This window comes from Phascolarctos cinereus, unplaced genomic scaffold (assembly GCF_003287225.1).
Source record: "Phascolarctos cinereus isolate Bilbo 61053 unplaced genomic scaffold, phaCin_HiC Scaffold_5;HRSCAF=322, whole genome shotgun sequence".
Lineage (NCBI taxonomy): Eukaryota > Metazoa > Chordata > Mammalia > Diprotodontia > Phascolarctidae > Phascolarctos > Phascolarctos cinereus.
This window is the reverse complement of record NW_027555958.1, coordinates 97033508-97048841: the sequence shown is the minus strand read 5'-3', so window position 1 is coordinate 97048841 and position 15334 is coordinate 97033508. Positions and strand designations below refer to the sequence as shown.

The 15334-nt window shown below is 39.1% G+C and overlaps 1 protein-coding gene across 1 annotated transcript in view; it reads right to left on the bottom strand.

Annotated features, from left to right (window-relative positions):
• The window catches only part of NOX3 (NADPH oxidase 3), a 96231-nt gene that overhangs the window by 57407 nt on the left and 23490 nt on the right, over nucleotides 1-15334 (bottom strand). The window contains exons 5-7 of the mRNA XM_020986773.2: nucleotides 9608-9753; nucleotides 7561-7742; nucleotides 874-1003 (exon numbers count right to left, since the gene is read on the bottom strand). Of these exons, the coding sequence (XP_020842432.1) occupies nucleotides 874-1003; nucleotides 7561-7742; nucleotides 9608-9753 (458 nt within the window). The remainder of the gene's footprint in view (nucleotides 1-873; nucleotides 1004-7560; nucleotides 7743-9607; nucleotides 9754-15334) is intronic.

The following is a 15334-nucleotide window of genomic DNA, read 5'->3' as shown; positions in this document are numbered from 1 at the left end:
GAGACACTGTAGCTGAAAATTTTAGAGAGGCATTCATGTCCTTCATTAATATGCAGGTTGGATAGTGGCTAACGATAGTTTAGTTTAAGATAGAGAGAATCTATACCGGCCATTAAAAGAGCTACAGTCTAATGGACATCTATTCAGTTTCCTTCTGTTTTTAACACTTCTGCTTGTATTTTTCCTCTTTAAAACAATGCACTACAGTGATCTAAAGTATTTTTAAGATATAGGGAGGGATTTTTTTTTAAAGTAAATGTTTTATATTCTTTATATGTTGGTCACTTGATTACCTGCTTCTTTTGCTTTCATATCTCATTTATGCAATTTTTTTTGGGCAAAACCTTTTTATTTATTTATTTTTCTGGTCTGCTAAGTCCTCTATTTTTCAATGTATTTCTTTCCATTGTATCTCTTTTATATGGTCCCAAGCTTCTGATTAAAGTCTGCTTCTCCATTCCTAGGGTAGAACAGGGAGCAAAAAAGAGTTGGGAGAAAGGGTTGGGGGTTGGGAGGAACAGGATGACCCGGTGGAAATAAAATTCTTCTTGAGTAATGTCTTTTGTAGGGTTCCATTTTTACTTGAAGTGTGTACTTGAATTCCCAGAACATCAGGAATATTCATATCCTTATATGAGTATAAAAATATATTAACAATTCAGATACAGTGATGGGGTGGGTAGGGAGGCAAAATGGAGAGAATCATCTTTTGGCTTTTTGAATAACTCACTGTACTACTCTTCTCTGTAAACAATCAGAAGATGAATGTGTCTGTTAGTGACATAAAATACTCCTCTTCTAATCAGATAAAAGAAAAAAATTCCCATTTATTTATATTTTAACTAGGTTTTTGTGAAAAAAGTTCGTTCTTACCGAAGGTTTATTGCCAGAAAACTGTGGCAAGGGGCACTGAGTGGTTTCTTCCCATTCGGTGAGATGATCTTTACAATAGGTGACATTGTGCAGCATCAAACTCTCCAGCGTCTGACTTCGGACAATCTGTCTTCTCGTGCAAAAAATGCCCAAAAGACAAAAGACAAAGATTAGCATTTTCATTTTGACATTTTTTCCTGATGATGTAATATTATAAAACCATTTCCTTCTAGGATATAATGATAGATTAGCTTATTGTTGTTCAGTCGTTTCCGTCATGTCCAACTCTTTGTGACCCCATTTGGGCTTTCTTGGCAAAGATACTCGAGTGGTTTGTCATTTCCTTCTCTGGCTCATTTTACAGACGAGGAACTAAGACAAACAGAGTTAAGTGACTTGCCCAGGTTCATGTGGTCAATAAGTGTCAGAGTCTGGATTTGAATTCAGGAAGGTGAATTCTCCTGGCTCCAGGCCCAGTACTTTCTCCACTGTGCCACCTGGCTGCCTATAAATTAGCTTCCTTGGAATCTGTTTTGTCATTTATTTCCTTAGTGTGGATCAGAGGACCTGGGTACAAATTCTCGCTCTTCAATTTATTAATATTATGACCTATCAACACCTATCCTACTATTTGCAAATAGAGTGATGCATCAGGGAGTCAGGTTATTGATCAACTTTTTAGTTTCCTTATTTATAAAATGAGAGGATCATATAGATTATAGAATTAGATATAGTACATAGATAACAGATAGATATGTGGAGATAGATAGATATAGATATATACATAGATACAGAACTATAAAGAACTTTAGGCAACACTTAGTCAACCTAGTTAATTATAGAACAAGGTAACTGGAGACTAGAGATTAAATGGCTTAAGGGCCGCTAGGTGGCGCAGTAGATAAAACACTGGCTCTGGAGTCAGGAGGACCTGAGTTCAAATCCCATCTCAGATACTTGATACTTACTAGCTGTGTGACCCTGGGCAAGTCACTTAACCCCAACTGCCTCACAAAAAAAAAAAAGAAAAAAAAGATTAAATGGCTTCCCTAACTGCCCACAGGCAGCATTTGACACACAATTTGTACTTGGGTCCTCTGACACTAAATCTAGCAAGCTTTCTACTGCTCCACATTGCACTCCGTAGAAGAGCTTTAAAGTCCCTTCTAGTTCTAAATTCTAGGATCTATCCCTTTTTTTTTTTAGAATGTAAGGAGCAACAAATGATTTTGAATACCTAAAAGAGAAATGCTCCTTTGTAAGGTAGTGCTTTAACAACTTTCATATAGAGTCTAAAGCTTTGCGAAGCTCTTTGCATAAATTATTACATTTGAGTCTGAGAGAAAAACAGTGAAGTAGAGACTCTATAGATATTAATATCCACATTTTACAGGTGGGGAAACTGAGGTAGAGAGTAGTTAAATGACTTTTCCATGGTCACTTAGCTAGTAAGTGCTGGAGGCAGGATTTGAAGCTAAATCTTTCCGACTCCCAAGCCTTCAACCTACTTTATGATGTTCTACTAAAGGACTCCTAAAGAAACCAGGAGTGGGTGGTACACACCTGTAATCCCTGATACTGAGGAGACTGAGGCTGGTAGATGGATCACTGGAGCTTGGGAGATCTGAATTGAAGTAGGGCTAAAACTGATCCAGTGTCCATACTAAGCCTGGCACTAGTATGGTGAATCCCCAGATGTAGAGGGTGACCAGGACACCTAAGGAGAGGGTGAACCAACCCAGATTAGAATCAGAGCTTGTGTGCCAACCAGCAGTGGGATTGAGTCTGTGAGTGGCTGGGGCACTTCAATTTATGTATAAGACAGGAAAACCAAGTCACAAGAAAAGAAAGAAAAAGAAAGAAAGAAAGAAAGAAAGAAAGAAAGAAAGAAAGAAAGAAAGAAAGAAAGAAAGAAAGAAAGAAAGAAAGAAAAAATAATTGATAAAGAAGAGAAACTTTTTTTTAAAATTTACCCACATCCTTCAGGTGAACTTGTGAACTAAATCAGATTCAAGTCAATTCTGATTGCTGATTTTGGTCAATTGTCTACCTTTCTGTCAATTGGTCCTCCTTTCTTCTGCAAGTTAATTTAACTTTTTCCTTCTCCCTTTTTTTGACTGATGAAGGGACTTTGAGGGAAGAGGTCAGGAGAAGGGCAAGGCACGATAGTTTTAGTTCTTCAAAGGCTACGGTGTGGCCTAGAGTCTGACAAGATCACAATGGATCATTTATGAAGCTTCCTTCATATCACATTAAAGGTTCTGAGGTACGTACTTGAAGTGAGCCTTACCAGTTGGAGTGATTATTATTAATTCAAATATAGATAGACCTTTGGCCAGCTGTTCCCAAGCCCAGTTTCAAAGCCCATTCCCAAGTTTGCTCACCTGTGATCTGGTGGAGCTGCATGGACAGTTAGAGCAGGTCATGTTAGAGCTTCTCCATTATATCAATAAAACTATATTGTAGTATGCTGAGGGAAATATTAATAGTAGAAATGGAGAAACTCTGACCCTACACAAACTCATTATCCTGGTGGCTCCTTGGGTCACCCAGACTGTTTTGCACCTTATGGGCTATGAAAACAGAGAGTAGCTGGATATCCATAGAAACCATCTGAACATCATGAATCATCCTGACTGGACAGCTTTGTGGAGCTTATCTAGCCTGGACAATATTTTCAGTTAGGTAAGCAGTTATAGTTAATTCTCCAATTTCAAAAAGAAAGGTGATTCCCAGAATGACTAATTTAGGAAGTCAGTCTGTCGACAAGTATTTATTGAGAGTTTACTATATGGGTGACAACATTCTTAATCTTAGGGGCAGCTAGGTGGCGCAGTGGATAAGCTCTGACCTTAGAGTTAGGAGGTCCTGAGTTCAAATTTGGCCTCAGACACATAACACTCACTAGCTGTGTGACCTGGGCAAGTCACTTAACCCCATTGCCTAGCCAAAAACAACAAACAACAACAACAACAAAACATTCTTAATCTTAGAAAGATCTATAAGACTTTAACAAGTTCAAACATGCAGCTAATGTTAGATAACAATGGCCATGGGTCCAAGTCCAGCTTCTGACACCTGCTGGCTGTGTGACCCTGGACAAGTCACTTAACATCGCAGAGCTACAGGCAACTCTCTGCAACTGTACATTGCAGAGTAGGGGCTGATCTACATTGGTAGAGAAGTTTATTTACTGAGCCTTCCCTACAGCAATGACGTTGCAGGCAAGAAAGAAAGAAAGAAAGAAAGAAAGAAAGAAAGAAAGAAAGAAAGAAAGAAAGAAAGAAAGAAAGAAAGAAAGAAAGAAAGAAAGGAAGGAAGGAAGGAAGGAAGGAAGGAAGGAAGGAAGGAAGGAAGGAAGGAAGAAGGAAAGAAAGAAGGAAGGAAGGAAGAAAGGAAGGAAGACAGACAGACAGACAGACAGAAAGAAAGAAAGAAAGAAAGAAAGAAAGAAGGAAGAAAGGAAGGAAAGAAAGAAAGAAAGAAAGAAGAAAAAGAAAGAAAGAAAGAAAGAAAGAAAGAAAGAAGGAAGGAGAAAGGAAGGAAAGAAAGAAAGAAAGAAAGAAAGAAAGAAAGAAAGAAAGAAAGAAGGGAAGGAGGGAGGGAGGAGAGGAAGGAAAGAAAGACAGAAAGAAAGAACAAAAGAAAGACAGAAAGAAAGAAAGAAAGAAAAGAAAAGAAAGGAAGGAAGGAAAGAAAGAAAAAGAAAGAAAGAAAGAAAGAAAGAAAGAAAGAAAGAAAGAAAGAAAGAAAGAAGGAAAGAAAGAAAAAGAAACCCCCACCTAAATAAGCTCAAGTGAATCTATGTTTACTAGATCTTCCATCTGGAATTTGTAAGTGACTTCAGTTATACCCATTTAATTGTAGAATATTCAAAGTACCCAGGATTAAGTGAGGTTGTTATGGTTGTTGTTTCAGTTGTGTCTGACTCTGTGTGATGCGTTTAGGGTTTTCTTGGAAAAGATACTGGAGTGGTTTTCCATTTCCTCCTCCAGCACATTTTTACAGATGAGAAACTGAGGTAAGTGACTTGCCCAGGGTCACACAACTAGTAAGTATCTGAGGCCAGATTTAAACTCAGCTAGATAAGTCTTCCTGACTCCAGGCCCAATACTCTATCCACTGTACCACGTGGCTGCCTTGTAGTTCCTATACCCAAATAAGTCTTTCAACAAAGTAAATATTGAATTTTTCAGTTTACAAATTCATCCACACTAAACAATTCCCAGTGCTCCACTACAAATTTAGATTCTCTTATGTTTACACAGTGCAGTAACACGTTGGTGAAGTTAGGGTGAGGGCAGTACATAAGGAATCACCACAGAAAGGGTTACTACTCAAGTAGGAAACCTGGGGAGATTCTTCACAACATTGCAAACAAAGTAACAGCATTAGCAACAGCCCTCATGAAAGGAGGTGGGGTAGACCCCAGGGAGAAAGGGTAGTTCATCTGACAGAAGACAGTTGTAAGACCTTGACATCCCCAAAGAGACAAGCTAGTTTGTGCTTAGGAAGCTACCCAGAGGCCCAGCTAGAACTGCCCTGAACAAGAAAAGTGTTATTAAATTGAAATGCATGGAGGGAATTAAGCAGTGTGAGGGTAGTGGGAAGCGTACTAGACTTTGAAGCAGCAGGCCTGGCTTCTCCATCCTGGCTTTAGCAAATCACTTAACAGCTCTGGGTCTCTTTCCTCTGCTGTAAAATGAAGGCTTAGATTAGATCAATGGTTTCCAACTTTTTGTTCCATGAACCTCTTTCAACAACAAAAAAATGCATTTTGAACCTCTAGGGTAATTTGATATACTACTCCTAATATTTTTTATAATTACTTACCGATTAAGGCAACACTACAGAATTTTTAGCATGAAGCCCTTCGACCATCGTGATGAACCTCTTGAGGGATTTGCAAACCAATAAATGAGAACCACTGGATTACATAATTATAGCTCACATTTGTATCATGCTGTAGAACATCCAAATTCATTTCATTCCAATTCAATTGATTAACTTCTGCCTTTGCATTCCCAGTGCCTAGCACAGTGCCTGACACATAGTAGACACTATATAAATACTTATTGATTGATTTAATTAAAAAATGAAAAATGCCTACAAAATGAAAGGCATTGTGGCCTCAAAGACAAAAACAAAGCAGTCCTCTTGTTCCAGGACCTTACATTTTACTGGGAGGATGCAACATATAGATTTCAGCAAATATACCCTATATATAAATAACACAAAGAAATTTCAAGTTGGAGAAAGCACTAACTAGGTGGGAAGGGAATCAGGAAAGGCTTCGAGTGTGAGGGGGCACCTAAGCTATGTCTTGGAAGAATTTAAAGGTCCTGAGAGATGGAGTTGAGAAGGCGGAGTGCATTCCACACCTAGGAGACCAGCTACTCAAAGTCATGAAGGTGCCAAGATAGAATATTGTTAACGTGGATTCCTGAAATGCACATTAAAATGTGAGTTTCTTGAAGGTAGGGGCTGTTTTTGCCTTTTTTTTTTTGTAATCCAAAAATTTAGTACAGTACCTGGCACATAATAAGCATTGTTATCTCACTGAATGACTGAATGAGGCACAGACAGGAGATCAGTTTGATAGAACATAGAGTTAGTGAAGGCAGTATAGTATTTGTAGTGATTGACAGAGGTGGGATTTGAACCCAGGTCCTCTGCATCCAAATCTCATCCCATTTACATGTATGATGCTACTTCTTAAATGCAATGGACAGCATCAGCAGCAATGGTAATGGCGATAGTGATGGCAATGAGTCTGGCCCTCTTCTAAAGGAGCAGAATCAATCTGAGATGTATTGGGAAGCAGATGGAAGATGGCATGTGACTCCTTCTCCACTAATTTACCCCAGTGTATTTCATAGCGCTGACTGCCACCTTATTGGTGATTATCTTCTTTAGACACACATTCCAACCGGGCCTATGTTGCTCCCTTTGGACGGTGAATGCATATCACTTTGCTGATGCTTAGAACCACAGGCCTTGGAAGACTTAATCATGAGGGCTGGGTGGGAGGCAAGTGTAAGCGGAGGAAATCTCCCATGCATGATCTAGCTTGTATATGTGAAACCCTAGATGGGCTGCTGATGGACCAAGTAAAATTTGTCTGGAACTACAAAATGTTTGACTCCACGTGACACATTGTGCTGAAGATTGCCAACTCTAGTCTGAAATGCATTGTTCGAACTGATAATCATAATAGGGAATTAGTTCTTTTAAGGAAATATGGTAAGGACCTGGATTCAAGTTCTAGCTTGACCATTTATTGGCCAGCTCTGTAATCTTGGGCAAGTTACAATCAATCTGAGTTTCTTTTCCCCTCCTGAAAAATTGGGTGGAGTATCTATGTATGATCTTGTGCAAGATTAGTTATGAAATATCATTCTCCAATAGGCTGCTAAAGGAACATTTTCTCTTGGTATCAGGATTAGGTCATTGAAGTAAGAGTGAGGATAGATACAGAAGAGACCTTCAAGATTGCTTTCTCAAACTCCTTGCTTTTATAGATGGTGCAAATGAAGTACAGAGAAATCAAATGAATTTTCTAAGACCACACAGAGTTATGGCTAAATTCCATCTGTGTGTCATGAATCTGTCAGAATGACTATCAAAGGTATTTGAGGTGCACAAAGTTTTAATATGTTGTAATCTAGGCATACAATTTGGACTTACCCTGTTCCATGGATAACTAAGACAATGAAGAAGATGACAAACATGTGGTGTGTATACCAGAATAACTCATAGGAGGCCTGTCTAATGATCTCAGTTGATGAGGTCACGATCAAAATCAAAACCACGGAGATCACCAGTCCAGTCACACCAGCTATTGTGGTTAGGAATTCAGTAATTACATTCTGAAAGAAATACATCTCAATTAGTATGTGTTTTAAAGGTACTTTTCCTAGTTAAGATTGGAAAGTAAGGGCCTAAGATATTTTGTGAAAGAAAAAAAGAAAGAAAGAAAAGAAGGAGGAAAAAGGAGAGAAAAGAAGGGAGGAAGAAACAAAGAAAGGAAGAAAGGAAAGAAAAAAAAGAAAGGAAAGAAGAAAGGAAGAAATACTCAATAAGAATTGTGAAGCACCTATATGTATGCAAGGTACCAGGGATAGGAAGATAAACACCACATTCCTGGTCCTCAAAGAACTTACAGCTTAGTAGGGCACTGAGCCATGTATCCAAATGAGTGTAATATGCTTTAGAACGTGATGAATGCATAGGAGAATTCAAATAGAGTGGTATGAGAAATTCAAGTTTTTGTTATTTCTTTTTTCCCCTTTCTTTATATCGCCAGCACTTAGAACAGGGCCTGCACATAGTGAAAAGCTAATAAATGCTAGTTTACTGACAGACTGGCTGACTGAGGGACATTTTTAGCTTAGGGAATCAGAGAAGCAGTTCCCTTCTCCCTCAACAGCAGGAGAGACTAAGTATGGCTGTCAGGCCAAATCAGCTTGTCTGTCTCTGCAAGGTCTGAGAACTAAGACTGGTTTTTACATTTTAAAAATACAATAAAACTTTATTAAAAATGTTTTTAAAAAATCATTCTTACCTCCCAGGCTTTACGACAACTGTATTTGACCCCAGGGTCACAGTTTGTCAACCCTTGCTCGAGAGGAAAGTTTCAGTTCTAATCAACTAATATTTTATAAAGGACTTTCCTTTGTTGGGGGATAGCCTGAGATTTACATTTTTTTTTTAGTGAACACTTTATTGAAAAATAAAATAATAGCATAAGCAAGAAAAAAAGTGGAATGCTTAAACCTTTAAGAGAATAAGCTGTTTTTAAAATCCTAAGCATCTTAGAAAAAAATTAGTTACTAATTATCATAATCATGATCAATATTGTTCCCATTTTATAGATGAGGGAACAAAAAACTAAGAGGCATTAGCTGATTTACCCAGGGTCATAAAGCCAGGGGGTATGGGAACAAGAACCCAAACTCAGAATTTTAGGCGGGGGAAGGCTAGAGAACCCTGTAGATTTGTCCCTGACTCGTTAAAAGTGATTACTTAGTGTCAGAGCCCGGATTTTTTGAACCCAGGCTTCATAACCACGACTCTTTCATTAAAATACTTTTGTGTTCCCAGGAGAAAGGTAGCTTGCACAATGTGTATGTGGAGATTATTGACAATTTGGCTGATTGCATTTTTATCATCCTCTTCCTTCAATAATCAGCCTCTCTGTGCAGTCACAGTTACTGGCCATAAAATTAGCTCATTTCCCCAATATCAGATCTACACCACCAGCAATTCAAATGTATGCCAAAATATGAGGCCTAACAGAGTGGGTCAAGAAAACAATTTGCAAATTGAAAATGAAGACATCCAATTTATGTTTCCTGAATTTGGATGATACTTCATAGTTATGAGTCTGACACAAGGTGAAAAAAAAAGGTTCTCTTATGCAAGGTTTTAAAATGTAAAATATTGCATTTTAACAGCTTTATTGCATTTTATACTAGACCTAATCTACTCTCCCTTCCCCCAATAAACTAATTAAGTGCCATTCCATGCTTTTTTTCCTTGCTGCGTACCCTCTCAGCAGTTTATGGTAAAAAAAAATTCACCTTTTTAGCTAAAATTGATGTTAGCATTTGGCAGACCCTCTGCTTCTCTCTCTTTTATTAAAAGGTTTTGAAATATAGTTTTTCTGACAGAGAGATCAAAAGAGGAAGATTTCTCAGATGAGAAAAATGGACAAGCACTGAGGGGAACTCACTGTGTCAGATTTCCTGATTGGGTTCAGGTAGCTTTCATTTGGGTTGTTGCCAAGGTAAGAAAGCCTGTTTGGCAGCTCCCCAGCCTCTTTGGATTGGCCAATGTGATAGTGCTCCATGTTGACCACGTGTGCCACCGTGTGGATAGCTAGAGGAAAAGATGACAAATGTATAGGAATTCATATAGGCTTCCTTGAATCCTTGCTAAGGTCCCTATGGAATGCCTCTCTAGAATTTAGTCTACCATCTTGGTTTTCTAGCCTCTAGGGGAAGAGGAATGTTCACCATTCTCTGAGGTTCTCTAAATAAATCTTTAGTCACAAAGTTAAGAAGCAAAATTAATCTTTGTTTATTTTTATTTAAAACTCTAAAAGAAAAATATATTCCATATAGTACTTTGCAGGGATGATGGTGAGTATCATGAAATCATGCAATTAGTAAGAGTTATAGCTAGCTGAAATTGTACCAGGGGCAAGTTTCACTGAATATGGAGTAGGGTGGGGCAAGAGGTAAATGAAGAGGTAAATGGTGAAGAGGTAAATCTCCCCCCTAAACCTCACCCCCTTTCACACCGGAAGCTGGAGCATAGTGGCTCAAAGAGTAATTCTGAAGGTGCACTTGGTTTAGGAGGAGGCAGCATTTCCTCCCTCCTCCTACCTTGGGTCATAGGATCATCAGATTATTTATCAATGTAAGACTGGAAGGCACCATTAAAGGCCATCTAGTCTGATGCCAAGAAGGCAGCTAGGTAGCACAGTAGATAGAGTGCCAGGCCTGGAGTGTCAGGACTCATCTTTGTGAGTTCAAATAAGGGATGATGCCCCAGGTTCTACACCAGGAAGAGATCATACCTTTGTACTGTGATTGCCAGTCACCAGCGTGTGATAATCCCCTGAAGGACATGTGGTAGTGCTTACTTTCATGACTTGGCATCTGTTAACAAACTCTCTTTCCTCCCTTAGATCTGTTTGCTCTGTGATTTTCTGACTTGATTTGGCATTGAATCCTATTAACTATGTCCAGTAACTATGTGGGCCATGGCCTTTTTCTTTAGGAAGAGTCTTTCTCTAGGATCCTATTAATTTATATGTCCACACCTGATTCTTCTAAAGGATGGGGAATTCCTATGCTTGAAAAAGTTTTGTACACATAGATATATTTATCAAATATAGTCCTAATGGACTGAGATATGTCACTCTGCATACATAGAGAGAGCCTTTATTTGCATGTATTTAAGGACAAGACTGCACGGCTAACATTCGTGGAAATGGCTACATTTCAACTTTAAACCAAGAAAATAAGCTCATAGCTTCATCCAGCCTGAGGGCTCTACTTCTAATGCTGTTCATTCCTGGCTTCTGAAATCTGTTGGGTAGTCAGCAGTCACAACACAGAGGTGCTGATATATTGATGGATACTCTGAGAATGGGATACCTGTAAGGGGGCCAGATGTTGTCTGCCACTGGGAAGCAGATTCAAGGGAGAGACTACAGCTGATTCTACCCAGGAGGTGTCTAACCCTCCCACTATATTTTCCTTTTTTTCTTCAGGGAGGAGTTAGAACTGCTGGGTAATCCACCAGCCTGTGGTGAGACACTCAATCTGTGCAACAGGAGGAATGTTTTGACATTTACAATGGCTATAGGATTGTGTTGGTAAATGTTTAATAACTGGTTATCCACAAAAAGTATGACATTATTTTAAGTTTAATCTCCATTATTAACATTTCCAATACTTTCTTTAAAAAGCAGACAATTAGCAAAATAATAAATTAAGCCCCGATTTGTAAATTGTTTGTTGATATCTGAGCTGTTAATGCTCACAATGAAAATTTAACAATTGACTCTTTCAACCCAACTTGAGCTGTCCAGCACACCCCTGATCAGAAGTATTCTTTCCTCCTTTCCTCCCTTTCTTCCCTCTCTTTTCCTTCTTTCCTTCTTGCTTCCTCCATTCTTTTTTTTTTAATAGAGATTTTAACTTTCCATGGATATCAGTGTAGGCTGTTTATTTGTTTTCTCTTGATCTTGCTAAATGACTAGCCTACCTCCTTTTCTCATAATATATTTATGAAATATCTTTTTATACTGTTTCATGCATGAAAAGCAGCTTTATTAACATGCTATAACCAACTGTGTGCATCATGCTACATTTCCAGTATATGTTTTTCTATTCACCATTGGGTCACAAGCAAGCTTAATTCTTTAGAAATTATGATATTCTATTATTTATGGTCATACAAGCTCAACAAAAGGTTTTTTCTTTAAAAGGCTATTAAAAAGTTTTTTTTTAATGTGGGTTTCTGGTGTCAGACTGCTGCTTAGAAAAGGAGTTGCTGCTTGAAAAACAGTAGATTTTTCAAATGCAATCCAGCCATCTCTCTCCCTCCCTCCCTCCCTCCTCCCTCCCTCTCTCTCTCTCTCTCTCTCTCTTCAAATCTGGCTGAGATTTTTTTTCTTCTTCAGAGACAGTCTAAATGACCAAAGCAGATGTAACGACTGCATTCATGGTTTGGACAGTAGGCGTTCTTCATCCATTCAGTGGATATGTGTGTAAATGGTTTTGGGTAGTCATGGATCTTATCAAAGAATCACTGTAGTGTTCTGGCAATTGATGTAACCATCACAAATCATTCACAACCAGGAGGAACTGGTGAACCTCATCGTTTATAAGGAATCTTTCTTTCATTTGGATTTTACAAGACATTATCCATGGTGTGGCATCCTTTGGGAAGGATACTTCTCTACTTTGCTCCTTACTCAAAAAGCAGAGACTCTCCAAATGAAATTATCTTGGGATATTTCTTCATACAAATCATTTCTGTATGTTTCAAGCCATCTTACGTGAGTTTAACATAAGCATAGGAGATGTCTTGTTGGAGGAGAACTCTACATAGTGAAATTCCCTTTAAGAAAATAATCAACTTAAAATAAGCACTGTGGGATCTTATACTGTCTACTCATTTCAGGTAATTATGTGCCTATGAAGATGTGGTTTCCTGTAGGAAAATATTTCCAAAAGCCTGCCTGCCCTCATCTCACATTTTTAAGCATGCATACCCATAACAAGTGCCTTAGATAATTCTCCTAAAGATTTTATAGAAATGAGCAAGTGGTCATATGGATCAATAGTGATTGACGTCATCTTGATTTCATTTTTTGGTAATAGTTCCATGTATGGATTTTTCCAGGCATTTGGTATTTTCTCTTCTTGCTGATATAGTAATTGCCATGATGAGGAGCCCAAAGGAAACTACGAAGTGTCTGAACCAGGGAACCCTTGCCTTTTTGTCAGATAGAGAAACATGTAAACCAAGGGCAAAACTGGTTTAGAATATAAACTCATTTGCAAGTGGTATGGAAGAGAATGGTAGAAGATTTCAAGCCATAGTGTTTTGCAAAACAGCAAAGAAGGGTGGGAGAGAAAACAAATCTGCAGAAGGCTTGGCATGAGACCCAACTAAGACAGTTCATCCTCAGAGCAATTGCAGATGAAAGTGGATAGAAAAGCAAACAGAGGCAAAATAAAACAGTTCTGTCAGCATTTCCATACAAATTTTTCTTCTTCATCCATGACACTACCATCAACATATTTTGGCCCTAAAAGTTCAGTTTCTGATGTGCCACATGAGAAATGAAAAAAAGCACTGGAAGAGATGAAGACAAGTAGAACAGTTGGACTAGACCAAGTAATACAAACAAAATCCATGGATCGAGTTTACACGCTTTGGTGAGAATTGAGAGTTTTTAGGCTACTGTAGTTTGTGATCAGGGCTGGGACACTAGAGTGGTATCAGGTTGTGGAAGCTTTGGATGACTGTTTATTACTCAGTAGACAATAGAGAGCCGTTTAAGAGTTTCAATAAGAGATGTGACATGACCTGATCTGTGAATATGGAAAACAGGTCTGACAGATGGCAATGCAAAAAAATGATTTAGAGAGAGACGAGAGGAAGCAGGAAGACCTGTCAAGAGACTATTATACCTTTTCAGGTGGGTGGTAATGAAGATCTGTACTAGGATAGTGGCAATGGGAATAGACGACAAGGGACAGAGGGCTAGGATTAGAATAGAGGAAATGGGAAATTTAGATGGGTGCCATTTCCTCCCTCAGTGGCAATTTGGCTATTGGCATCAGATATAAAAAAGTCAGACAATTAAAAGCAGTCCTATGTCCCAAACCCCTTGTCTAATATGGATGGGGTTCCCTCCTATTTGCTCTAATCATCTTCTGCTCTGAATAACCTTCAGACTCTACTCCATTTCTCTCTTCTAGCAGCACATTTATAAAAAAAAAATTCTTTAACACATAAATCTCACAGCAAATCTTTTTGGAGGTGATGCCTCAGCAAACTTAAGTTACAATAGTGAGTCATATCTACATTGCAGGGTAAGTCCCCTAGAGATTCTGGTCCAAAGTTTTAGCCCCATTCACCTTATCAGCTAAGTATGAAAACTATTATTGTTATATAAAGTACTCTTTGCCTGAGCTCCTAGCAAGCCCTAGGCAAGGCACAGTTTTCTGCTGCAAAAACCATCCATTCTAACTTCCAACATCTAAGGTAAGCAAAGGGGAAGATTTCCAGAATAGCTTCAAAAGCTTCAGCATTAGCATCTGTCCAAGACACCTGAACAGGAGAGAAGTTACCATGGCAACCCAGACAGGTTTCAAAAGAGTCTGGAGTACAGGGAGGGAAAGCTGAGGTGGCTGTGGATGTGGGACATAAACTGAGGGACACACTCTGTGCTACCCAATGACCACCAGGCTCATTTTGACAACAACTGACCCAGCTCTCTCACCTAGGTCTGGCTACCACCCTACTGGCCATTCTCCTATTTCACCATTCCACGCACTATGAAAGTATACCTTAACTCCCTCCATTTAGAGCTTTGATTCTGCTTCTGATATCCTGGACTCTGATAGTTGAGCTTTTGCCTTAAATTTTCCAGATGCAGTACATTCCCACCGTTTTTGAGTCATGCTGCCATAGCTGCCAGTGACTGTACCTCCTCCACAGGGCCCCTTTGTGCTTGATTTTCCTTCATTAAAATGTAAGCTCCTTGAAGGCAGGGACTTTAATGTTTGATTGTACTTATATCCCCAGTGCTTAGCAAAGTATCTGGCACCAAAAATTGTTTTTTCTTCTTCCTTCCTTCCTTCCTTCCTTCCTTCCTTCCTTCCTTCCTTCCTTCCTTCCTTCCTTCCTTTCTTTTTTCTTTCTTTCTTTCTTTCTTTTCTTTCTTTCTTTCTTTCTTTCTTTCCTTCCTCTCTCTCTCTCTCTCTCTCTTCTCTCTCTCTCTCTCTCTCTCTCTCTCTCTCTCTCTCTCTCTCTTTCTTCCCTCCCTCCCTTCCTTTCTTCTTTCCTTCCTTCCTTCCTTCCTTCCTTCCTTCCTTCCTTCCTTCCTTCCTTCCTTCCTTCCTTCCTTCCTTCCTTCCTTCCTTCCTTCCTTCCTTCCTTCCTTCCTTCTTTCCATCCATCCTTCCCTCCTTTTCCATTATTGATGCATCTTAGGATTAAAGGAGATTGCTCTTGTAGAGGTTCATTATTTGCATTGGGCATGCTCCAGGAAGCATAGCCTTGTGGAGACAGGTTGCTCCCTCCAAGACATGCCTGGACCCAGTTAGTTTACCTGAAAATTACCCCTGATGCACTACAGGTGAATGTTTGTGCAGCTTGAAGGTGGGATTCAAGGTTTTCCTGCACTCCAGGTTGGTTCCTCCCTGCAATG